The following is a 26,665-nucleotide window of genomic DNA, read 5'->3' on the forward strand; positions in this document are numbered from 1 at the left end:
TTTCTACGTAGAAGAAAGTATTTACTTCATTTAATGTTCACTGAATACTGACTGTGTACCTTGCAGTAAGCTGGGGATAGGCATACAGGAATACGTGACGAGTAAAGACAGTACCCCTCCTGTCATGAGCACAGTCCACTGAACGTGTGAGAATTGAGGGCACCTGAGGAAGGAAAACTGGGGCTTGATGGACAACTGTTCAAGGGATCAGAAATATTTATTAGATCTGTGTGCAGAAGATAGGTTCCCCTTGGAAACAGAAAAGGAAATCAGGGATCTTCAAAAAAAACATCTTTCCAGAGAGTGCAGTTTGACTCTGAAATCTGATTCCAACTGCTGCTTTAATATGATTCCAAATGTTTTTAGTTGCCAATAATTAAACACACCGATATACTGAGACTATTCCTAGAAGCCTCACTGCCACAAACCTACCTTTCTGAGTTTCTTTATTGTCACCTGTAGATCCCCTACTTCTGTTTCATACTGACGTCTGAGGTCACTGAGGGCTTCCTCAGCTTTACGTTTTTCCTATAAAAAAAAAATTATTGATTAAAAAAATTTTTTTTAACATTTATTCATTTTTCAGAGACAGAGACAAAGTGTGAGCGGGTGAAGAGCAGACAGAGAGGGAGACACAGAATCCGAAGCAGGCTCCAGGCTCTGAGCTGACAGCACAGAGCCCAACGCGGGGCTCAAACTCATGAACCACGAGATTACAACCTGAGTGAAGTCAGATGCTTAACTGACTGAGCCATCCAGGTGCACAAAAATTATTGATTTAAATAGGTTCTTCAACACCTCATAAAGCAGGAAATGTTTTGTGTCAAACTAAGGCTGACCCCAAGTCTCCCACACAGGGAGTATGAGAAGGGATGGAAGAAATAAATCAAATGACTCTTCTGGAACTAGAACCTGCAGGAGTGAAAGAAGAGTGGAATACTAGAGCCTACGTGCACACATCAGCTGAAGAGACACCTCTATGACTATTACCCACATTGTGATGGAAGGCCATAGCACATCAATTAACTAGCTAAATTAATTGTTGCTGTTATTAATTAAAAGATATGGCAACAGCCACGGGTCCAAGTGCTTGCCTGAACCCTAGCATGTCATCAGGGCCTAGGAAGGTTTGGTGGGTTTGTCCTTTTTCCAAGAGCTCACACATTACCTGAATTCAAATCACATCACCTACACATTGCTATGCTAAGTGCTTCCACATGGGCTCATACTTCCCAAATGTGTCCTATCTGCGTCAGAGAATGGCAAGGGGCACCCCAGGAGGTCGGCTCCTCCCAAGAGCCCAGGTATCTTCAGATTTCCTTTTTCTCTTAACAAAGTATGTAACTTTATATCCTATGTTTAGTATTCAAATCAAGTTTTATGTTAATAACCAGTGAAATTGAGTGTACAAATATCCACTGAGAGCCTACTATACACCAACAGTCCTGGGCACAGAGGAACAAAGCAGGAGCAATGCAGACAAACATGCATCCTGGTGGGGGAAGCCAGGAAACAAAGATGACCTCTGGAAGTACTGCTAAGGAGAAGCTAACGATGAGATGTGACAGGAAGTGAGTTAGATGGGGGTAAGGTAGGGCACTCTCTGCATAGGAGACCTGACCCCATGTCTAAACACCTGCCTGAGATCCAGGGTCTTGCTGCCCACTTACTGGCTGTCTAGCTGGGACAACTTACTTGGTGCCTTACTGGATTAAGGGGAGGACTGTATTAATTATCCAAGTAAATTAAATAACCCATATAAATCAAAGAACCCACATAAATTAAATATTCTATGCTTAGGAGAAAATATATAGGAGAAGAGCAACATTTTCACTCATCATAACCTTTGCCTGAGTAAGCCTCCCGACTTTATCCAGCTTTACAGGTGAGGCAGCCAGTGTCGCCACTTCACGGGTGGGATGAAGATGTGCAGACTCCCAGTGAGGCACCACCTTGGACAGCCTTCCTGCCATCAAAATGGACCCAGATGTCACTAGGCAAGTCTCCTCACTAAATCCAGGGCCACGACCCCAAACATAACAAGTTTTACAGTTTAAAAATATTTCATCCAGAGCTCAATACAGGAAATTATCACTGTGTAGCTCTCTCCATTCCCAACCTGTCACAGGTAGATGTCAAGAGATCAGATAGGAGGTCATCGCAGCAACCTACGTGAGACGTGGCAGTGGTTTGGACCAACTCATCACAAACTTCCAGGAAACTGAAGGGGAGGGAAGCCTTCCCAACTCATTCTATGAGACCACCATTAGACACATCAAACACATCAAAAGAAACTATAAACCAGTATCTTTTATGAGCATGGATGCAAATATTATAAAGAAAATTTAGCAAAATGAATTCAACAAGATATGAAAACAAAAATACATCATAACTGAGGTTTATCCCCAGAGTGCAAGTGTGTTTTAATACTTGAAAATCAATGTGATTCACCACACTGATATTCTAGAAATGAGAAAAACCATGGTCATTTCAATAGAGACAGAAAAAGCATCTGCCGAAATCCAACCTTCCATTCCTGATTGGCACAACAACTCTTAGCCACCCAGGAACCTGCTCAATTCGGTAAAGGGCATCTATGAACAACATGGACAAGGATGGCTGTCTCACCACTTTTCTTCTTCTAACCACTGCAAGTAAGGAGAGAAAAATCAATAAAGTGATTGTTCACATCAGAAGTAAAGAGAAGTGAAACTGTCTTTATTCATAGATTACATAACCAGCTACCTAGAAATTCTGATGGAATCTACCAAACAAGCTACTGAGTGTGAACAAGGTAAACAAAGGCTCCAGGGTACAAGATCTACATGGAAAACTCAAATGTGCTTCTGTAGATTCACAATCAGAAATGGAATCTTCAACAACACTGTGTAGAGTAGCATTAAAATATCAAATACATAGGAATAAATCTGAGGAAAGATTTATAAGATCTTTATACTGAATACTACAAAACATTGTTAAGAGAAATTAAAGACGACCTAAGTAAATGGATAACGCATCAGGCTTATGGACCAAATTATTCATTATTGTTTAGATTCCATTTCTCCCCAAATTGATCTATGGATGCAATGAAGTCCAACCAAACCCCCAGCAGGTTTTTGTTTTGTTTTTTAGAAACTGACAAGCTGATTCTATGGAAATTAAAGGATCTAAAATAGCCAAGACAAGACAACTTTGAAAAACTAACATTACCTGACTTTGAGACTTATTATAAAGTAATACTGTAATATTGGCCTAAAGCAATCAATGGGGCAAATCAGCAGGCCCAGAAATAAACCCACACAAATACAGTAAACCAATTTTGGACAAAGTGCAAAGGCAATTCAGTGGAAAACAAATAATCTTTTCAACAAATGATACAGGAACAACTGGATATCTACCTGCAAAAAAAACCCATGAACTTTGATCCACACCTTGCAAAATGGATCCTAAATGTAGAACATAAAACATAAAAAAAAAAAAAAGTACAGAAGAAAACATAGCAGAAAATCTTTGTGACCTTGGGGTAGGTGAAGATTTCTTAGATGCTAAAAGCATGATCCATTAAAGAGAAACTGACAAATTGGACTTCATCAAAATGAAAATTTTCGACTCTTCAAAATACACTGTTAGGAGAGTGAAAAGACAAGTCCCAGTGTGGGAGAGAATGTTAAAATCAGAATATATAAGAACTCTCAAAGCTTCATAACAAGGAAACAACCTAATTTTAAAAGTGAGAAAAAGACTTTAACAGCTATTTCACCAAAGAAGATACACAGCAGTGGCCTGGCAAGGAGGGCAGAGGAGGGAGGAAGGGGTGTGAGGAAACCCACAAGATGGATGGATACACCCCATTATCTTGACTGTGGTGATGGTTTCAGAGTATACAGATATACCCACTATTATTGTATTCTATGCTTTAAATACGTGCAGCTTCTTGTATATCAATTATACTGCAAGAAAGCCATTACACTAAAAAAATTTAACTGAAGCAATGAATAACACTATACATACAACAGGAGCTGAGGTCAGGAAGAGTGGAATACAGGCCAGAGGACTGGGAGAGAGCATCAAGAAGAAGAGGAGACTTTCCCTGAACTTTGCCAAGTTCAGGAAAGGGCGAAGGAGTGGGGCAACAGTTACCCAGGCAAAGAAAAGAGCTGGAGCAAAGCCGGACCAGAGCTGTGTGGTGAAGAATCACAGGGAGCTGAGCTGAGCCAGATGTTATAATTAACCAAACCTGATGCTGTAAGGGGTGGGGGCCATGGTAAGTTCTCCAATACCAACAACAAATCTGTCTGTTCCGTACTTAGCTGGAAGAAGCAGGGAGACTGGCGGCAGAATAGCTTATGTGCTCAATAAGTGTGCGATGCAGGAGTGAGCACACAGATTAACGGATGGAGGGAAAAAAGGAAAAGAATTTACGATTTTTCTGTTTCTAGACTACAACAAATGAAGTGCTAACAGAAGAATGGGATCCCCACTGCACTGAAGCTGGGCCTGTGGATTCTGAGCCATTCACTCAGTTGACTATGACTTCCCAGTAGTTATTAAATATGTCATTAAGAAATAAGACAACAAAGAGACCTGAAGTCATGCATGTGAGAGAGCAGTTTTAGGCAAAGAATGTGAAAAAAGGCAAAGTACGCAAAGCAACAGGAAAGAGCGGGTAGGCCCCAGGTGCGATGTACCCACCATACCTCAGGCACGGTGCTAGGCACATAGCCAGATCATCAGGCTTAACCTCCACAAAGCAGGTAGGTGACATTACCCCATTCTAAGATGGAACCACAACCGTCAGAGGGCAGGTTATTTTCCCAGGGCTACCTACCCCAGGCAGGAAGCACACTAAGGCCTGTCAAATGCCAATGCTCAGGCCTTCTTACTCCCCACTGCTGCCTCTCAGTGGTAACAGAGCAAATGAGTGGAAAAGAAAATAGAATGTTCAACTGAACGTTAGCCTCAAAGATATACCATATCTATTTTCTGTTTTCAGTAAACATTAATCACCTAACTATATTACATAAGGAAAAAAGACAATTATTGTGTCTCCGGAAATCACTGAAGATGTAGCAACTTTCAACCACAAGAGTGCCTATGATGAATAAAAAGTACATCCCATTAGGGGTGGCCTGGGTGGCTCAGTCAGTTGAATGTCCGACTCTTGATTTCAGCTCAGGTTATGATCCCAGGGTTGTGGGATCGAGCCCCACGCCGGGCTCCATACTGAGCATGGAGCCTGCTTAAGATTCTCCCTCTTTCCCTCTGCCCCCTCCCCTACTCACACACTCTCTCTCTCGCTCTCTAAGAAAATAAATAAATAATACATAAATAAAATTTTTTAAAAAGTATATTCAATTATAAAACACTGAAGTTTGCAGAGAGAATTTTAATTTCCCCACAACCTAGATTTAAAGTTGGCAGTGGACATGGTCAGTGACAATGGTATAAAAGCTGAGCCACCTTCCTCTACCAAAGAGGGTTCTGCCTTCATCCTCAGGCCTCAGCTCTCACATCGCCTCTACAAAGAGGCTGCTGGCCTCCCCGCCTCCTTTCCCCATCGTGGTCTACCACACTTGCTTTTCACTGCACTTGTTGTGCTTGAAATTATCTGCCTTATTTGATTACTTATTATCTCTCTCTCTCTCTCCTTACTCTCCCCACAAAGCCACCACCACCAAAAATTGCCCGCACTGAGAGCCCCCCGGAACCTGGACTTGCTGCACCACCTTGCCTGGCGCCCAGTCTACAAAAGGTGCTCCCTCAAGATTCGTGGAAAGAAGGGGCCGATCCCACACACTCACATCTTTCCGCGTCTTGTGCTCTGCCGCCTGAATCCTCTGGTCCATTTCCTCCTCCAGCTCACTCAACTGCATGGCTGCCTTGTCCTGGGCTCTGAAATTCAAGAGGATGCACGTCTTGTCACTGCAACATGCAGAGAAAACTTCAACCTCCGCTATTCCAACCCCTATTTTTACAGAGGAGGAGAAACCCGCCGTTTAAAGTAATATTCCCTGTTCCTTCCACATAATAAAACGAGATTGGCAATTTGACCATTTGGGTGTAAAATGACATTAAAACTAGACATTAAATAAATGGTATAAATTAGATAGAACACTATTAAACTAGACTGTGGCAAAGTACAGATAAAGATACCAAATCACTGGGAAGCTGTCAATAAATTCTGAAAATCCTTTTTACTGCCATGACTGAGTGACAACTCTGGACAAAAAAAGAACCCCATGGCAAACAGATGGTTAGATATAATTTTGAGATTTTATTCTATGAAACACACAGTACTACAGTTAGAAGTGGAAAAAAAAGGAATCTCAACAACTATTTCTAATCAGTTCCCAAAGTTCTAGAATACAGATATATGGTCTTTACCTTGTAGAAAAATTCTGTTTCTTTTATTAATGTCATCACTAAATCACCTCTCTCTAGAGGCAGAGCACACGGATTTGCCAAAAAGTCAGAAATGGGAACATTTCATTGAAAAGAGTTCTGGGATAGTTTTCTTGAGCAACTGTCTAGTATGGAGACATCTGCCACTTTACAATGGTTGAGGCTTCAGATTAAGCCCTAGAAAAAGTATCATTTGTTCTCTCTCTGCTGCAGGTCTGATTATCTAAATTTTATCCTGCATGAGCCTTGCCTACTCAACTAGATTACAAGAGACTTGAAAGCAGCCGCGTGAGATTTAGACGCTCAATGACATGCTGTTAATAAAAAGTAGAGACCAGGACCTAAATATAAGACCTCCCATCTTCCAGTTTGAAGGCTTCTGCCATACCGTCCTACCCGCTTTCCACTTACTTACTCCTTGTTAACAGTCTGTTCATGCTATAGTTTAATTTCTATATCAAGTTCCAAATGAACACTGAGGAGTTGGGAGAAGGGCCCAGAATAAAATTTTTCATGATTTCCTACTACTTCCTGCTTGTGTTTTCTTCATCCTTACCTTACAGCTTGTCCAAAGGTATGTTAACCTGGTTTAGAAAGTCAGCTATTTCTGGTTCGTTTATAAATACTTACTGTCTGAAATCTAGGAATTACATATCTCCAGAGCAACTTTGGTTTGATTTGGTCAACTCTGGGAATGTAAACAGCCAAGCCACATATCCCTTCTCCCTCTATGACCATTTTTCCAACTGCCCCTTCTAGATATCCAGATGCTCCTTCTAAACATCTGGGCATCTGAGACTGCTCCTGAATGTGTTCTTTCTGCCTCCTCATTTCTGAGCAACTTTTTTTTTTGGTAAATTGGGGTACTCTATAATGACACAGTGTTTGCCCCCAGCAATTCCTAACTCCTAGTGAAATGTCTAATGAGATGAAGACTGTCCACTCTAACCTAGTCCAGGGCTCCCACCCAGACACTAGGACCATTCTTCAGGTCCAAGTGCAGGGCGAAAAGATGGAGACCCTCCCCCAACCAAAAAGCCCAGGTGAGGACGGATGGCCCTCAGGTAAGAACACAAGATAACTGCACAGTTGTCATGTAAGCCCTTCAGCGACGTCTCAGACAGCTAGGGCGGAGCCTGACTTTGGATTCCACCCAGACAACACAGAAGCAGGAAGGAGAGAAGCACTAACACAGCTCAACACACATGACACACTCACTCCACAGGAGCAGAGCAGCCTGGCTGCTGATGAGAACATTAAGAATCCCATTCTTTTTTCCCCGATGGGTTTACATGGTAACATCCTTAAAGGTCACATGTAAATGTGTGTGTGTGTGTGTGTGTGTGTGTGTGTGTCTGTGTGTTCCACATGGTTTTGTGTGAGTCTGTGTGTATATATGTGTGTGTGTGTACAGGGAAGTTAGTCTGTTTTAAGACGTATTCACTGGACACTCTAAAATCTCAACATGTGTGTCTGTGAATCACCGCCAGCTCCATAATGCTCTACAGAATTTGGAATGCAGAGGACCACCCTCCTATCCTACTGAAAGCCCCTAGCAGGCAAACTTGAGGGAGAAGTTCAGGGTCAGGAACTGAAAATTTTCTAAGAAACCCCCTGTGAATGGTACAACTCTTGCGTGACCCCAGCACTATACAAAGTCCTACTTAGCATCAATGTTTTAAAACATTACTCTTCTATACGTTAATTCCCTTCACTTACTGCAGAGAGTCAACTAGATAGTTTGATCATCATTTTGAAGGAAAGAATAAAGAGACAGAGGAATAGCCCTCTCCTGCCTCCATGCACATGGGGCACATCCTATCAAAGAGGCTGTCACAAGTTCTGGCAGAGACCAGCAGGACGTGCTGCACGCTCGGAGATGTCGGTAAAACAGATGGCAGCAACGAGCATCTGTGGGGCAGAACACCCAGGAATTAGGGCAAACAACATGCCCTCTTTCCCACTACTGCCAAAGGACTGTGGTCCTTCCAGGGGGCAAAAAGGCTGATGTTTGGATTGTAACATATCTAAGCTCTTTCTCTGCACTGGGCTGCTGGTAAAACCAATAAGATGAATGGCTTACACAAACTGTCTGCATGACAGTACGCGATTAAAGCTTTTTGGCTTTCAGTTCAGGCTGGGTGGGGAGGGCCGGAGAGAGGAAGAGTCCCACCACTAAGCCTGCGCCAGGGGCTCCAGCCATGGCATCATCGATTGCATCTCAACATCCTGAGAAGGTGAATATTTATCGTTTCATTCTGCAGATGCAGAAACCTGCCTGTCACACACCTGTCAGTGACGAGGCCAGGCTTCAAATGGGAGTCCTGTCTGCCTCTCTGGATGAAAAGTTTCCCGTACGTTTCAAGTGGCTGGATAGAAGATAACAAATCTCTCTGAACTGGTCTGTATGGAATCATTGGCCTTGAAAAGTTTATATGGCAGGGTCACAGCGACCTACTGATGGGCTGCTGGCCGTCCCTACAAAGTACTGCCCGACGCAGCTGCCCTCATAGCTGGCTGAGTTTAGGCAGCTCCAGATTCCTGAGGCTCAGGAAGCCCACCCACAACATGATGCGACAGTGCAGTTCAGTCCACGTGCCACCTGGTCAGAGAGCCAGTTAAAGGACCCCCGCGTGCCACAGAGAAAGGAAAGGTTCTAATACCTCTTCACTGCAATGGCCAGGCTTTCCATTTCTGTGCTCTGCAGTTTGATCTCACGGATGAAGTTCCTTATAACGTGTTCGTATGGCTGAATTAGTCTTGGCTCCACAAGGTTGATGTTTAGATACAAGGTACTGACTTGCTCTTTTCTGCCAAAAAAAAAAAAAAAAAAAATTTAATTAAAATTAAAAACTAAATTAAACCAAGTAAAAAATAAAAAGGCAAATTTTCACAATACTTTGAGGAATAAGATACGTAAGAACCAAGGAAGAAAAAAGCAACAATAGAAGGACCGGAAGAGAGGGAAGAGATGCCGTTGCCTTATTCTCCGTATTATTTTTTTAAGTGGAACAGCAAGCTCATTTTTTCCTGGATTTATTGAGGGATGACTGGATAAATAAAAACTGTATATATTTAGTTTTATAAGGTCATGATTTAGTGTTAGAAGATGTAGACCAGTGCATAGGGAGGGAATGATAGGGAGTTACTGCTGTTTTTCTTTTTTTTCCTTTAACAGAAAGGTAAAAAATAGATATACAGAAAAAAAGTGAGTTAACCATTAAACCGATTAATAACGTGTTCCACCAATCTCTAATAAGACATATTTCAGCATTTATGATCAGAAGAGTGAGTATACCTGTTACTTGATAGTCCATTAAAAATTACTTCATATAAATTCATATATACTTATATGTGACAATTCTATTTGTCATTAACTTTTATTAAAAGACAAATACTCCAGAGTCATTTCAAAAGAAAAACTGATGCACCTTGGCAGCCTGCCTGCCGGAGGATAAAGGAGTGAGTCAGGGGGGCTCGCGGTGCCCCTGACTCAAGTTCAGGACCTGGTGCGCGAAGGAAGGAAGACCCTGTGAAGACACAGAAAGGTGACCATCTAAAAGCCCAGGAGACAGGCCTCAGAAAGAACTAACCCTGCTAACGCCATGATCTGGGACTTCAAGCCTCCAAAAATGTGAGAAATCTTGGTTGTTGAAGCCACCCAGTCTGGTATTTGTTACTAGAGATACCTAGGCAACCAGAGCCAACGATAAAAAGTCCCTGAGTGACTGAGTGACAGAGCTGGGATGCCACCCCAGTCTGAGGCTGAAGACCACATGATCCACCATAACACTATTTTGCTTCCCAATTATGTTAGACATCTGAACCTTGCATTAGAAACGGGATTCAAAATTAATCCACTGAACTATGAAACAGTGAAAAATCTGAGGTATATATTAACCTAGAAGCTTAGTTAAGCATGGCCTCAAGGGGTGCCCATGTGGCTATAAAATCTCCTAGGTCTTAAATAAACTGTTCAATCTGTGTAGATGCCAATTATGATTCAAAAGAACTGCTCAAGTGAAATGTTATTAATAAACCTGCAGGATTAAGTCACTTTATTTGATATAAGACAGAAAGCAGTCATCACCGTTCCCATCAGAGCGGAGTACAAATGCTAGTTGCAATAGTGAACTGTACTTACTAGAGCAGGAAACAAAACAAAAAATACTCTTATATTGTCCCATGCAACCTCAGTGCATAACTGGATCATTAACTTCTTTGCCTTTTGTCATTTACGGATCACCAGCAGAATACAAAACATAAAAACTTTCTCCTTAATAGGGACCTGCCTGTCAGAGATGGCCATTAAGATACTGTCACCTAGAGTCCTAGTTTAGTGGCTAACAGCACAATAAAATGTTCAGAAGCAGAGATCAGATTTCCTGACTTTCTGCAAATTTCAAAAATAAGAAAGACACATAATGATTTCTAAATCTTCTCAAGTCCTTTGCTGGTCTTGACATTATAAAGAAGTTATGGTTTACAGATGGTTTACAGTGAAGTATACAAACAGATCGATTCTAGAAAATATCTGCCATCATCAGAAGATAGGTTCTATAGTTAACCATCATGCTACAGACTACTGGAATGCTCATCTGTCCTGCTTCTTCTTACCCGGCACACAGGGAGAAGCTACTTCCCAGAACCGCAGGCAAGTACACCGGAGCCATGTGACTAGTTCTGATCAATGGAGTGGGAAGAGAAATGGTGTGTTTGCCACTTCATGGCTTATTCCCTAAAATCCTTCATAAAATCCTCAGCTTATACTCATTTTTGTCTGTCTGTCTGTCTCTCTCTCTGTGTCTCTCCTTCCACCCCCTTTCCCTCTCCCTCTCTTCCCACTCCTCTACCTATTTCCACCTCTCTTCCTCATCCTTATAGTTTAAGTGGAGAAGTCTAATATGGCAAAGACACAGGATAGAGTGCGCTGGGATTCTGGAGTCCCCACACTGAGGTCACCTGCCCTGCAGGGCTGACTGACCACTTTAATCTGAATGACACGCGAGAAAGAAATAAGTTTGTATTTTGTAAGTTTGTTCCAAGCCACTATGACTTGGAACTTGTTATAGTCAGTTTGAACTTAAAAAGTTGGCATTATAGTTTCCTATGTTGTTTTTTTAATCATCCTCTTCCAGATTAAATTACTTCCTCATCCTCTTCCGTGCTAGCTTTGTATTTACTACGTAAAAGCTTCTATGACCAGGGTTAAGTCTTTACCACCACCACCCCCTCTCTTTCAAGGAAACAAAAGACTCTTCTGAAGCATTCATATACTGAAGCAGATACTTACTAAGCACCTTCCATATGTAGTCCAGGCAGTGATTTAGCATTTATTATGTACTAGTCACTCAACCCTCCTGGCAACCCTATAAAGAAGTTACCACTAGTATCCTGTTTACCGAAGAGGAAACTGAGACAGAGACAGGTAAGCACTGTCCTGATAGCAAAGCCAGGATTCCAGCTCAGCCCCTCTGGCTCGAGTCCAGCTCCCCATGGAGAAACTAGCTCTTCGTGCCAAGAGTAGATGTTGAGCTGGTCTTCAGGGGTCCCAAGGGCATGAAGAAGATTTAACATACCAAGATTTTTAAAAACCTACTTTGCAGGAGGATGTATATTATCGCTGCAGGGATTGTCCACATCACAAAGAGACTCCTTTAAAGAAGGAAGGCATGACTAAGATTAAAATGAGATAATCTCATAAAATTTGGTTTGCGTAAAGCTATTTGGGGAAAGCACGTTAGGAGACAATAAGGCACATTCCGACCTTCCCCCCGCCCCCCATATTCCTGTGTGCCTCATTTGGTCTCTATCTGTGAAACCAGAGAACCACCTGGATTATGCTGAGACAGCCACCAGAAAGTACCTGGCAATTCTGACACCTCATGGAAAAAAACAAAGACAAAAAATGTTTTATTGTAACAAGAGATGATACCTGGTCCCTCTATGCAAGCTTTCAATGCTGTGCCCCGCGCACAGGCAGCTAAACACATGTGGGTTCTTCAGCACAGCAGACTTGGTGCCACTATTTGGTGCCAAGACGATCTTTATTCTGCTAAGAGTGCCACAGTCACCAGCCTCCCCCGTGTCCTTGCTCCTGCCATCAAAGGTTAAACAAGCAGAGGATGCACAATGCCACACACACAGATCTGGTTTTTTCTAGCCCAACCCAGGGTGGCACAGGTGGGTGCTGAGTGTGGTGCCCGGTGGTGACAAGCCTGAAGCTCTTTTAATTTGTTAAGTCCAGGGACTCATCTCAGGCAATTACGTTTGGATTCACAAGTACCACGTACACCTGTTTATAGGTGTGCCTGACAAATACTCGGTACCAACAGAGGGTCGAATCATATGCTTTAGTTAGCCAAGACAAAACACACTCTCTGCACTTCAGTGCTGGGAGAGCCCCTAACACTAAAAGTAATCTAATTTATGTCTGAAGGAAAGAGATCAAATGAAAGGCTGAGAAAGACATCAGATCAGAGAACAACACACACTGAATTATCAACCAGCTTTAAATGTTTAAAACTTGAGCCTACTCATCTTCTTGTCTGATAAACTACAAGATCATTTTGTTAAAAAAAAAAAAGGACAGCGGTGATGGCTAATTACTGACGAAAAATTTACAACTTAGAATTTTAAAATTGTCCCTGGGAAAATAAAAAATAAAAACCAAAATAAAATTATCTTGGGAAATATGCATTTTAAATCACAAATATTCCCACTGAAGCTGAAAGGGCTATTACACGAATTTGGAAGAAAAACAGGTATGCTTAAGATGTGCAAAAATTTTTAAAGGGTCACATATTTTCACAGGATTAACACTTTACTTAGAAGAGCACGTCTATATCTACCTTTATGTGTATGTAATGTAGCAGAGCTGGTATTTAGAATGCCTGCACACCTCTGATCTAAGGACACCTCTGGGGGCCACCTGGGCGGCTCAGGTGGTTGCCAGCTCAGGTCACAGTCTCAGTTTGTGAGTTCAAGCCACTTGTGGGGCTCTGTGCTGACAGCTTAGAGCCTGAAGCCTGCTTCAGATTCTGTTTCCCTCTCCCAATCTCTCTCTCTCCCTCTCCCAATCTCTCTCTCTCCCTCTCCCCTGCTTGTGTGCTCACTCACTCTCTCTGTCTCAAAAATAAATAAACATTAAAAAAAAAAAAATAATAAGGGCACCTCTGGGAACAGCCAAGCACAGACAACACCACTCCGCACTAAGGAACACAGTGATCCAATAAGGTTGTTAGGAAAAGACTCCATTAGATTCCAAGTCTTGCTCCCTTAAGCATTAAAATAGGGAGCTAACCTATTCATTCAAACTATAAGTTAAACAGATCTAAAGCCCAAACAGTTTGCTATGAACAAAAGCTAACAGCAGTAAGTACCAATGTACAAAGTACATCATTGTACACTAGCGACTGCCATAAGAAAACTGACATTATGACACTAATATATGAGCGTGGGAAATTAAAACATCCATGCCATGCAAGGGGCACCATGCTACATCCTGAAAGTAAAATGCTAAAAAACAGACTGAGTTCCTTCCCTCATTTGAAGGTTAAGTACAAGATGCTCTGGCAGCATAGACAGGTGAACATGACCAGCCTTTAGGGGATTACTTGAGGGATGAGTAGATGTCAATTAGGCAGAAAGTAGGAAAGAAGTGAGGGAATGGTGGCCTGTCCCAGGCACCTGTAACCATAAGCTGAAGAGGTGGGGGCAGGGAGCAGGTAACTGAAAGAAGCTGGTGGGGCTGGACAGCTCAGAGTGGGGGAGGGACAGCAGCAGCATCAGATGTGGATGTGGCCTGAGAAGTTAGCAGGAGCCAGAGGACCTCACAGGGCCTGAAAGCACAGCAAAGACATGGTGGGGGTGCAGGGCAGTTACTGAGAGAGTAGGAATCCAGCGGAAGTGTTAAAATGAAGTGATAACTTAATCAAACATGCATCTTTCCTATTTCCATCTTCACAACGTTTTGGCTGAAGCAGGTAATTAAGCAAAGGACTTTGAAACAAGTTTGTAGAGATAAAGGTAAATCTAAGTCCACTGTCATTGAATCCAGAAATGTACAACTTCAGAAGTTTTCATGAACTTCTACTTTCCTTTGCCATAGAATGTGTAAAATTATAGACAAGTAAAATCTGATCAGATAGACCAACAGATCACAAGAACAGAACAGAGAGCCCATAAAGAGACCCAGATGAATATAGTCAATGGATATTTGACAAAAGAGCAAAGGTAATATACAATGGAGCGAAGACAGTCTTTGCAACAAACGGTGCTAGAACTGGGCTTCCTCTTACAAAAGAACCAACAGAGACACAGAATTTATACCCTTCGCCAAAATGAAGTCAAAATGGATCACAGACCTAAATGTAAAATGCCAAACTATAAAGCTTCTAGAAGATAAGAAAGGAGAAAACCTAGATGACCATGGGTATGGCAACAAAGTTTTAGATACAACACCAAAGGCATAATCCATTAAAGAAAGAACTGAGAAGCTGGACTCCACTAAAATTAAAAACTGCTTTGTGAAAGTGCCAAGAAAATGAGAAGATAAGCCGCAGACTGGAGAAAATATCTGCAAAAGGTACATCTGATAATGTAGTGTCATCCAAAATATACCCCTCAAAAACCCTTAAAACTCAGTAAAAAAACAAACAACCTGACTTAAAAAACGAGTCAAAGACCTTAACAGACACCTCACCAAGGAAGATATACAGATGATAAATAAACATATGAAGAACTGCTCCACATCATTTGGCATCAGGGAAATGCAAATGAAAACAAAAGATACGACAACACCTATTAGAATGGCCAAAATCCAGAACACTGACAACATCAAATCCTGGTGAGGATGTGGATCAACAGGAACTCTCATTCATTGCTGGCAGGAATGCAAAATGGTATTCACTTGGGAAGACAGTTTGACAGTTACTTAGAAAACTAAATGTACTCTTAACCATACAATCTAGCAATTTACCTAAAGGAGTTGAAAACTTATGTCCACACAAAACCCTGCATATGAATCCATATAGCCACTTCAGTCATAATTACCAAAACTGGGAAGCAACCCAGATAGATGTTCTCGGGTAGGTGAGTGGATAAACTCTGGTGCATCCAGACAACAAAATAGTGCCCAACACTAAAAAACTGACCTGTGAAGCCATGAGAAGAATTGAGGAACTTTAGATGCATATTACTACATGAAACAAACCAATCTGAAGAGATTACATATTAATTCCAATTCTATGACATTCTGGAAAAGGTAAAACCTGGAGACAGTATTTCATTAGGGCAATGAAAATACTCTGTACCATAATAATGGGTATATGTCACAGTACCTTTGCCCACATAATGTACACAAGTGAACCCTAATGTAAAATAAGGAATCTGGGTGACTATGATGTATAAATGTAGGTTCATCAATTGTAACAAATGTATCATTCTGATGGGAGTTCTGGAAAATGGAGGAAGTTGGCAAGTGTGTGGCCAGGGGGTATATGGGAGATCTCTGCACATTCCTCTTAATTTTTCCATGGACCTAAAATCGCTCTAAAAACTAAATCTTTTTTAAAAAAATCTGATAGTTTCAGGGTGCCTGTGTGGCTCAGTCAGTTGAGCATCTGACTCTTGATTTCGGCTCAGGTCATGATCCCAGGGTCATGGGATCGAGCCCCATGTCAGGCTCCACACTGGGCATGGTGCCTGCTTGAGATTCTCTGCCTCTGCCCCTCTATCCCACTTGCTCTCTCTCCTTCTCTAAAATAAAAAATAAATAAAAATTAATTTAAAAATCAGATAGTTTTATTTTTCTTTGGGGGTAATAAAAATGGGTATATTCCTATTCAGGTGACACCAGCTGATCTCTCTGGATGCCCTGAACCACCCATACTGTCATTTGGTCAGTAAGTGGAAAGGCTTATCCTTTTACCCCCACACAAGTTAGGTAAAAGGTACTGACTTCAAAATGTACTCTTATTACATAGTACATCATATTTCAGAGTAAACCCCAAATGACTAGAAAATAAATTCCAACAGCCAAATCCAGCTCTGGCCCTAAGGCAGCATTAGCTCTCTCTGTGAAGTTCGTGTCTCTCTCTCCAGACAAGGGTGTGCCTCTCGGCCCACTAACCGCCTGAAGCCGGCCGCCTCTGACTGGAAGTGATTCCCGCTGGTGTTCTCACAAAAGGTGAGAACATTAACTCAGTTACAAAATTATTTCCGGCTCTCCCTTCCAGAGGGAAAAAAAAAAATAATGATCTCTTCAACTCGGTCCCACCATCCCACAGACAGAAAGAGAAGCCAGTCCACTGGCCTGCCCTTTCCTTGGCTCTGCTTTGCTACTGCTCAGGCAGAGGATGATCTAGTCTGGGTGTTCAACCACCAGTGCCTCATCCAGGCCCCCTCCCAAATACATCTCCCACGGATAAAATTCCTTCAGGATTCCCATCACCCTGACGAGTATTTTACTTCCCTAAGCACTTATATGGGTAACATTCCAGCAAAGATTTTAAAATGGAAACTCCCTGGGAGATGATTCAAAGTCTAGAAACATTTCAAATTGTAAATTGCTTCCTATTTGAAATCACTGACATTTAGTTACTGGGAGTTTACCAATGGAGGGAGGAAGACAGAAACAGCAAGAGGCACTGTGCTAAAGGTTTAGGGAGGGCACGCTCCCAACAGCTGAGGCCTGCCTCAGTCGTGAATGAATAGTGCGTGGGGGAAGTGTAATGGCCTCGCTAAATCAAATGCTTCCTCACCACATCTGGCTTCGTGACCCAGGGCAAAACGCTTAACCTCCTGAGCTTCAGTTTCCTCAGACATAGAGCGAGGACAGTAATGGAACCTACCACATAATGCGACCATTAACTCCTACTGAAGCACACACAACTGTACCAGGCACACTGCAGGGAATCCATAAATGTTGGCCATTATTATGGTCTGTTATTGCTCTTGACCCCTCTACCCCAATGCATTAGAAAGAACTAGGGGTTATCTCCTGTGTGCTTCTGGGTTGTGTTTTGGGAAGGGGCCAAAAGGGAAAAAGTGGTGTGATGTGGACCACATCAGATCACAGACAGAACTGCTGTCTTATGGGTGCCAGTGCCGAAGAAACTAAAAAATGAGAACTGGGTCATGCCCGAGGTCAGTCTGCAAAGCTTATGGTCCAGGCGTGTGATGTAATGATTCATAAGAAATATATATTTGGTCACTCGGGTGACCAAAATACATTTCTTAGATAGATTTGGTATTCATCCACAGTTCCTGAAAAGCTGCAGAGCCATAAAGGTGAAATGGGAGTCTTTTTATCACCGAAGGTGACTTTTGGATCCCATCCTAGGGGAGTGATTGGTTGCCAGGAAGACCAACCATAGGATTAAAGAGTTGAAACTTTCAGCCCCACCCACCCCACGCCATGACCTCCAGGGAGAGGAGACGCGCCAATGGCCAACAATTGAGCCAGTCACGACTGTGTAATGAACCCTCCATAAAAACCCAAGAGAACATCTTTTTGCTCCTTTTCAGAGAGTTTCCATGTTTGGGGAAAGCCAGAACACTTCCATGTGCCACCAGGGTGGGCCCCAAGCTCCATAAGGACAGAATCTCCTTTGGTTAGGACCTCATCCTAGGTATCTCTTCACGTGGCTGATACATATTATGTCATAGCCTTTAATAAACTGGTAAATGTTAAGTAGGTGTCTCCCGAGTTCTGTGAGCCTCTCTAGTGAATTAATTGAAACCCAACCAGTCAGAAGCACAGGTAACAGCCTGGGGCTTGTGACTGGCATCTGCAGTGGGGATAGGGGATGAACCCTTAACCTGTGGCATCTGATGTTATCTCCAACTGTCAGAATTGAGTTGAATTCTTGAACACCCTGCTGGTGTTCAAGGATTGCTTGGTTTTGGTGGGGGAGGGGGTGCAGAGGTCAGCCCCCACCCATGCTGGAATTGGGTCCAAGTGCTCCAAAAGAGTCAGTAAAAGTCTTCTGTAAAGCACCAGTCAGAAAACATTTACGATTTCTATTGCAAATACTCAACCTTGCCATTGTAGCATGAAAACAGGCATAGACAAACCATAAATGAATGAGCTTGGCTATGCTCCAATAAAACCTTGTTTACACAAACAGGCCGAGGGCCAATGGACCTTCCTTTGATGCCTGTTATAAGTCTATTAACAGAAGGCCCTGAGCACAGTAATGAGCATGGGGCAATGCAGGCCTAGCTTTCTATACACAAGGGAACGGGCGGGCCTTCGTTCACATCTTGCCCCTAGGTGCAGAACAATTTTTTTTATATACGGATATCACATTGTCAGCGTGCTCTATATGTGTGCAGGTGTATGTGAGAATACATACCTCTTTACTTAAGAGTACTGACCTTGCACATTCATACCCCCAGTATTTCTCTTCTATCAATTTACCTGGCATCAAGTTAAATGTAGGCATAATCTAGTAATGTTAGTGCAAACTGGTGTATTTTCACTGAAAATCTCTTTGTTTTGGTAAGAAAGATGGGAGTTAGCGAGAAAATAAAAGAGTGCCACATCAGTTCCTATTCAAAATTTTCCTTTAGAAGACATCTGTCACCTTCCCAGGTTTGCCTGGGACAATCTCAGTTTATCCTGTTGTCCTGTATTCTGTCTTGACTTAAAAAAAAGGAAAATTCTGGATAAATGCTAATCAAAAAGCTACATTAACAGTAGGTAACTATTATTAAACTATGTACTAACTATGCACCGAAGTTATTAACAGCTGCATTACAATAAGCCAGGGTGAGCTGTGGATCTGTACCCTTTTACCTCTTGCTGTCACCTAGTGGTGTGTGACATACCCCACCCGTGCAGTGGAGAAACTTCTCACCAACAGGTGGCTAAATCAGAAGACAATCAGTGATAAGCCCATCTCTCCTTTCCTGATCCTTTTCAGACACAGTGTAACTAAGCCTTTTCTTTCAGGACTAAGGAACAGAATGCTCGCTGATAAGACACATTAGGCTCAGACAAGAGAAGCTGTAGACAGGTAACTCTTGTGGATCTCAGATGGTGGTGGAGAAAGGCTGGGGACGGCTGCCCTGCTGGCCATCCGGGCAGCCAGCCTATTGTGCCACTATCTGCAAGATGCACAGGGCAGCCAGGCGGCTGTGTGGCCAAATCAATGGGAAATTAGGAAATTAAAGGCACAGTGTACATGAAATTGGTACAGAAAACAGAAGTCGGACCACCCTGCCCCACAGCAACAGAAAGTAACTAGAATGCTCTTGCTATTGTAACTGAACCATTTTAGTAAAACTTACATGTATAACTTATTTTATTGAATGGTAATGCCTTTACATTTTGCAATACACCCTTCTAGCAGCAATGCCTTCAAAGAACAAACAAAGGTTCATGCTTTAAAAAGGTAAGTACCAAATCTCCTTTCTACAAAAATGATGGTGATAAATGTGTAACTTGATCATCATGTTCGCCAACGCCAAGAGGAACCGATGCAGATATAACAACTAAACGGAATGTGGTCCTGGATGGGATGCTGGAACACAAAAGTCCACTGGGGAGAAACTGAGGAAATATTAATAAAGTATGGACTTAAGTTAATAAGGATGTACCAGGATCAGTTCACTAATTGTTAACAAGTGTACTACACCAACACAAGATGTTAATCCTGGGGGAAAGTGGGTACAAGTTATAAGGAAACTCTGTACTGTCTTCACAACTTTTCTGTAAATCTAAAAACATTCTAAACAAAAGAAGTTTTTGTAAAAAAAAAAAAAAAGTTTGTCAACATTTAGCCTCCACCGTGGTGGACCAGACTGATACCATTAACCGCAAGAAATCCAGAAGATAATAAATAACAAATCTCCTAAAAGCATCTACGTCTTTTTTTAAAAAAAATTTTTTTTTTTTATACATTGATCTTTTTTTTTTTTTTTTAATTTTTTTTTTTTCAACTTTTTTTATTTATTTTTGGGACAGAGAGAGACATAGCATGAACAGGGGAGGGGCAGGGAGAGAGGGAGACACAGAATCGGAAACAGGCTCCAGGCTCCGAGCCATCAGCCCAGAGCCTGACGCGGGGCTCGAACTCACGGACAGCAAGATCGTGACCTGGCTGAAGTCGGACGCTTAACCGACTGCGCCACCCAGGCGCCCCTTTTTTTAAAAAAATTTTTAATGTTTATTTGTTTTTGAGAAAGACAGAGAGACAGAGCATGAGTAGGGGGAGGGGCAGACAGAGAGGGAGACACAGATTTTGAAACAGACTCCAGGCTCTGAGCTGTCAGCATAGAGCCAGATGCGGGGCTCAAACTCACAAACCGTGAGATATGACCTGAGCCGAAGTCTGACGCTTAACCGACTGAGCCACCCAGGCGCCCCGCATTTACATCTTTTAAGAAAACTGTTCAGGGTCTACAATTCATTCATGCAGCTGCAGAATGAAAGCATGCAAAGCATGACCCTTCCCTTAGATCAAAAGACTATCTTTCTAAATTGATTCTGTGTATTTTCACTTCCAAGTTTTCTTGTACAAATGCACATGGTGACGCAACAAGTGTTTATGTGCCTCTGGTTAGCAGAAAAGGAACTCTGCAGAGATAAATGAGGCCAGTTTTATATCAGTGTCATCAATGCTTCTAAAAGAAAATCAGTGGAGTTAATTCCAATAATGGTTTGATTTTGTTTTTTTCCATCCACTTCATGCAGAGTAAAGCTTTTGGAACTTCATTTTGTTGAAGGTAAAACATCCAAACTCATTACAAATGTGACTATAAATTCAGTGCAATATAAAACGAAAGCACTTTTAGTAAAAATCTTTTAGTTAAAAATTAAATTTTTACTAAATTAAGAAATGTATGGAGTAGAAATACATGTGGAACTGTCAGTGGTGCATATGACTGCACCCAAACAGGCTTTGATATTCTTACCAACTGAAAGAGAAGCTGTAGCTATCAGAATTTCAAATATATTCACACATATCATTACAGCATCTAAACATTTTTGTGGAGATTACTTTTTTTCGTGGCTTATCATCATTCAAGTTTTGGAAGCATTTGAACCTTTCGAGAACTACTTAACAAATCATCCTATGGTTTTTTTGTAAACCTGTCCCCTAAGTTGGCATTACATTTTGTTCAAAAGCTGCTGGAAAACTTTTATCAAATTAGTTAACAATGGGAGCTATAAAAACTACCTTCAGGGGCGCCTGGGTGGCGCAGTCGGTTAAGCGTCCGACTTCAGCCAGGTCACGATCTCGCTGTCCGTGAGTTCGAGCCCCGCGTCAGGCTCTGGGCTGATGGCTCGGAGCCTGGAGCCTGTTTCCGATTCTGTGTCTCCCTCTCTCTCTGCCCCTCCCCCGTTCATGCTCTGTCTCTCTCTGTCCCAAAAATCAATAAAAAACGTTGAAAAAAAAAATTAAAAAAAAAAAAAAAAACTACCTTCAGCTTCTGTAGCTGTTAGAGGTTGGAATTCACTGAAAAATAAGCCTGAAAACAGGAAGGCACTGATGAACTAAACAGATTAAGAGCTCAAATGTTGCACAAATTAAATTCTAAAATTCCATAATTCTGATTTGGAATATCTCCACCTCCTATTTTTACTTGATTAAATTTATACTCTGTACCAAAATAAAATGAAATTGAAAAGGCCTACAATTCTGGAGCATCTCAGTACTGAAAAACATTCCTAAGAATCATAGTAGGAGACAACTCATCTGACAAGTCTTATCTTGTAAAACTTAAGAAATCTGTCAAAGTATTTGCCAAAGAAAGTACTTTGAAAGTACTTTGAAGACAGAAAGCATAGAACTTGTGACCATCAAGGGTGGAAATATTTACATATGTCAATATTTACACTTCCCCATACTAAAACTAAATACAATTGAGAATATCTGCCATTTATCAGAATTTGCTCTAAGCTTATGGCAGAATTTTCTCTATGACTGTACCTCAGCGCTTAGAGAATGTTTTCTCAATTAAAAACATGATGACCTTCAAAGAAGCCTCAATGCTGATGTCAATAATTTCAAATTTAATAATCATAAAATGGAACTCTAAAGAAGATCACAAACAATTTTATGGTGCAGAAAAAGCATAAAAGACCACAATGAAGAAAGATATATTCTTCGTGGAAATATAAGAAGTAGAGATGAATAAGTAACTGATTAAAGTGCTAAAGTATTTTCCAAAACTAACTATTCCACTTACACAATTTTTTAACAGTCACAAGATTGATCAAAAGATTTTCTTTGCCTTAATGTATATATAATGTGTATATGTTTTAGAAATAACCTTATTTTTAAAACTTTTTGAGTAGAACTATTTCAAGGACCACATATATAATAAAAGCAATTTGTCAGACAATAAAATACAATTCCAAGAAAGTTAGATAATCTCAAGCATATTAGTTTCTCTCATTTTATTCACAGGAAAATTCTGGGTTTGAGGATCAATTCTCTGACCACTCTACTTCCTACCTCATTTCCTTCAACCTGCTCATATTCTAAGCACTCTTAGGTGCTTACTGTCCTCAAATATTTTTGACAGTGCTCAACATGTAATACATAAATTTTCAACAAAGGAGACAATGTTCAGATCAAATATGTCACTTTGGTCGATTTCACATCATCCCATTCCTTAACCATTTTTTTCAAATTTTAAGACTGAAAAAGGGTTTGGAAACACATGCATCCCTTCCTGGTCAAAGTGTACTTTGATATTGCTCTCTGATCAAATCAAAACCCTTTGTATTTCCTATCTAGAAAGTAAACCCTGGGGCACCTGGGTAGCTCAGCTGGTTGAATGTCCAACTCTTGGTTTCGGCTCAGGTCATGATCTCACAGTTCACGGGAACGAGCCCCACACTGGGCTCTTTGCTGATGGCATGAAGCCTGCTTGGGATTCCTCTCTCTCCCTCTCTCTCTCTGCTGCTCCTCTGCTTGCGTGCTCGCTCTCTCTCTCTCTCTCTCAAAAAAATAAATTTCAAAACAAACAAATAAATAAAAAGCTCTTTCAGAAAGTGAACCCTGCATATCAGTCAAGGCTCTCCCAAAAGTTGCCTCCTCCACGAAGCCTGCCCTGTCTCAACCACAAGAAATCTTCCCTTTCAGATCCCCTGCCACACTTCACCTGAAGCTCTGTGGACTGTTTTCTGTGAATGTTTACCTTCCCTGTTACCCTATCAGCCTCCATATCCCTTGCAGCACCAGAGAGCTGACCTGACACAGATCTTGCATCAACAAATAAAGGAGGCCAGAGCCTAGAGAAGGAGGACTCAGTGGGAGCTGAAGAGGAGAAGAGAATATGGACTTCTGTGCTGGATCTGAGGTTGGCTGAGGAAGTCCATGCTGAGGAGGGAGCAGATGAACCTTGCTGGTCACAGAGTCAGAGATGAGACTAACTAAGGGAAATCGAACTGCCAAGGAAGAAGGGCCAATCCCCTCCTGAACACTGTGAGAAAGCAGGGCTTTCCAGAAAGCACATCTCAACCCTACAGGCAAGAGCGTACACTGTTACTCTAAACCCACTGCTGCCCTTCATTTATTTTTCCCTTTTCTCATTTTGCATTGTTTCTAACAGGGGACGTGCCCAATATTTACCATATAATACTAGGAAAGAGTCCAAAATTGTCTACTCCAGAAACTGTCTGTCCTGCAGAGGTTTGTCACTAATATGTCTAATAGGCACAGGTGCCTTCGTTGTCCATCCACCTCAGATCCGCCTTTCTGTGTTCTGAGGTTGCTGAAATCAGAACTCCAGCTGAATGGCTGAACTGATGTTGTGAATCCTGACTATATTTTCTCATTAATAAACAAGGATGCATTTGTAACAAACGAACATGTACATTTTGGTTTCAGAATCATGAGTAGTACCACTAAAGAGCACATTTTTTCTCTCCTAAAATTAGCATATTCTGGGATATAAGTGCATCCTACCTGTTCACTCAGCAGCAAACATATTTCTTGAATTTGTATTTAGTATATGTTAAAAAACTACTACTGATTATTCATATAATGCTAAATTATTATTGACATCATGGAAAGATAACTGGTGCCAAAGCTATAGTCACGTTTTCTTGAACAGTTAAATCTTGACCTTATGCCGGTGTATGGATGATATGGGCAAGAAATTTTGTTGTACATCATATACAACCCGCTCTGGCCTTCTTAAAAACCTCTCTCGAGGGTTACTACAGTTTTCTCTGGAAGATCATGTAATTAAATAAGAAAGCTTTTTCTACGGCATCCTTGAACTACCTTAAAACTATTTGTATACATGGCAATGTTTGTTTAGTTACTGTATGAAAAGCATAGCAAAGAATTTTTTAATCTACTTCTTTTAAAGTATCATTGATTTTTACCTACATACCTTCTTACCTAACCATCAAACACAAAGATAAGTCAATAATGGCTTTCCAGTCTCTGTTTTACGCAAAGAGGTGGATCCAAAATATTAAACTAAAGTTAAATTCGCTGTAGAGGTTTCCTCATAATGTTTTTGAACACATTTCCCTTTTAAAGTCAAATGCTGCTGATAGCATTAATCTGACATTTCAACAGCTAAGACCTTTTGAGAGACCGCTGGTCTCATTCAGTGGTGCCTGGGGCGTGTTTTCCACAAGGGAGAAGCTTCCCAAGATACACTCCACTGCTCATCAACTGTCCATTTCAATGCTTTCCCAGCATCCTGCAGGAAAGTTTAATTACTTTTTCATTTGATTTTCTCAACACCCAAAGGGTGATTTTCTGGAATGTGATTTAAAAAAAAAAAAAAGCAGCCAAAAATCCTATCAAAATCTGACTTTTTCACATTATACCAGGATCAGTTGTCCTGAAAACAAATCCACTTAGGAGTTTCCAGAGCCGCAGCCCACTAGCAAACAACCTTCAGATTTGCAAACACGATCTACTGAAGGAATCTGACCTCAGCCCCTCAGGAGAGCCAAGAAAAGAACAACCGGCCTCTTAATTGAGTCATCATCTTAACTCACTGGTTCATCAGATTTAAAAAAAAAAGAAGGCAATCTCAGTGAGCTGTGTATTTACATTTATCTCAGTTTATATTTTTCATCCCAAACCTTTACTCCTCCCTGGTTTGTAGTTCTGGTTCCCTGTGCTATGAGCTGCCCTCTGCTCTCATGTGCGTGGAAAACATCCCCTCTGGGCAATACAATTGGCCCAAACGCTACTAAATAAAATGGAAATAGATGTTGAATGGTTGCTTTCAATCCAAGTACTAAAGAAGGGAATTGCTTATTGACATAAGCAATAAAATTATTATAAAAATTCGTATGAGTGGATAAGGAGAATGCACAAAGCTGTAGTATGTGTTTACCTCCATGGATAGTTTTTGTAGCATTTCCCCAAGACTCATAAAAAAGAGCATTAAAGGGGTGACTGGGTGGCTCAGTCAGTTGAGCGTCTGACTCTTGATTTTGGATCAGATCATGATTTCACAGTTCTTGAGATCAAGCCCTACACCTGACTCTGTGCTAACAGCACGCAGCCTGCTTGGGATTTTCTCTCTCCCCTCTCAGCCTGTCTCTCTCTCAAAATAAATAAATAAACTTCAAAAAAACAGAGCATGAAAAATAATTTCAGTGACCAGCTATTGGCCTGGAGGCCCATGACACAGGTGAAAGCCCCCACACCTGGCCAGACTCCCATGGGCTCATCCAAGCATATGCCCACTCCTACTCTTGACTAGACACTATTTCTCACATGTATTCATAATAATAAAATTGAATGTTTGTGCTTATCCAAGTATCATCATTTCTACAAAGATACTTTAGAACTATCAGGTCTACTTTGCAGAACTTTCAAAATGAACATGGGAAAAGGAGCTAACTGGAATAAAAATTAAGACTGCAAATAATAATAATAATAATAATAATAATAATAATAATAATAATTTCAAAATGACAACAGTGCTCCAGCCACCTAAAATTCAGGGATCTGGCACCAAGAAGAATCCAAAGAAGGTTGAAAGCCAAGAAAGAATAAAAAACAGCCTCTACAACACCCCTGCTCAGTACAGGAATAACCTGCATTCAAACAGAGGTTTGAAAACACAATTCTAATCATTTGCTTTGTGAATCCTCAGCAGATGGAGGTACCCAGGAAGGAAGAACTGACAGTCATGAAGTGTCACCGGGTAGCCTGACAGCTAGAAGAGAAAATGTATATAGGAACTCAGAAAGCCACGCTGAACTACCATCTCCACAAATCCTGGGGATATCACTATACTACAGCCCAGGATGAAACCAGACTTC

At 41.4% G+C, this 26,665-nt stretch overlaps 1 protein-coding gene across 4 annotated transcripts in view; it reads right to left on the reverse strand.

Moving 5' to 3' along the window:
* The window catches only part of RASEF (RAS and EF-hand domain containing), a 79,259-nt gene that overhangs the window by 36,022 nt on the left and 16,572 nt on the right, over nt 1–26,665 (reverse strand). For all 4 annotated transcript variants that reach the window (XM_019423567.2, XM_019423566.2, XM_019423568.2 and 1 more), the window contains exons 2-4: nt 9,066–9,212; nt 5,802–5,892; nt 433–528 (exon numbers count right to left, since the gene is read on the reverse strand). In XM_019423567.2, the coding sequence (XP_019279112.2) occupies nt 433–528; nt 5,802–5,892; nt 9,066–9,212 (334 nt within the window). The remainder of the gene's footprint in view (nt 1–432; nt 529–5,801; nt 5,893–9,065; nt 9,213–26,665) is intronic.

This window comes from Panthera pardus, unplaced genomic scaffold, assembly GCF_024362965.1.
Source record: "Panthera pardus isolate Hobbes unplaced genomic scaffold, ASM2436296v1 HiC_scaffold_20, whole genome shotgun sequence".
NCBI classification, from domain to species: domain Eukaryota; kingdom Metazoa; phylum Chordata; class Mammalia; order Carnivora; family Felidae; genus Panthera; species Panthera pardus.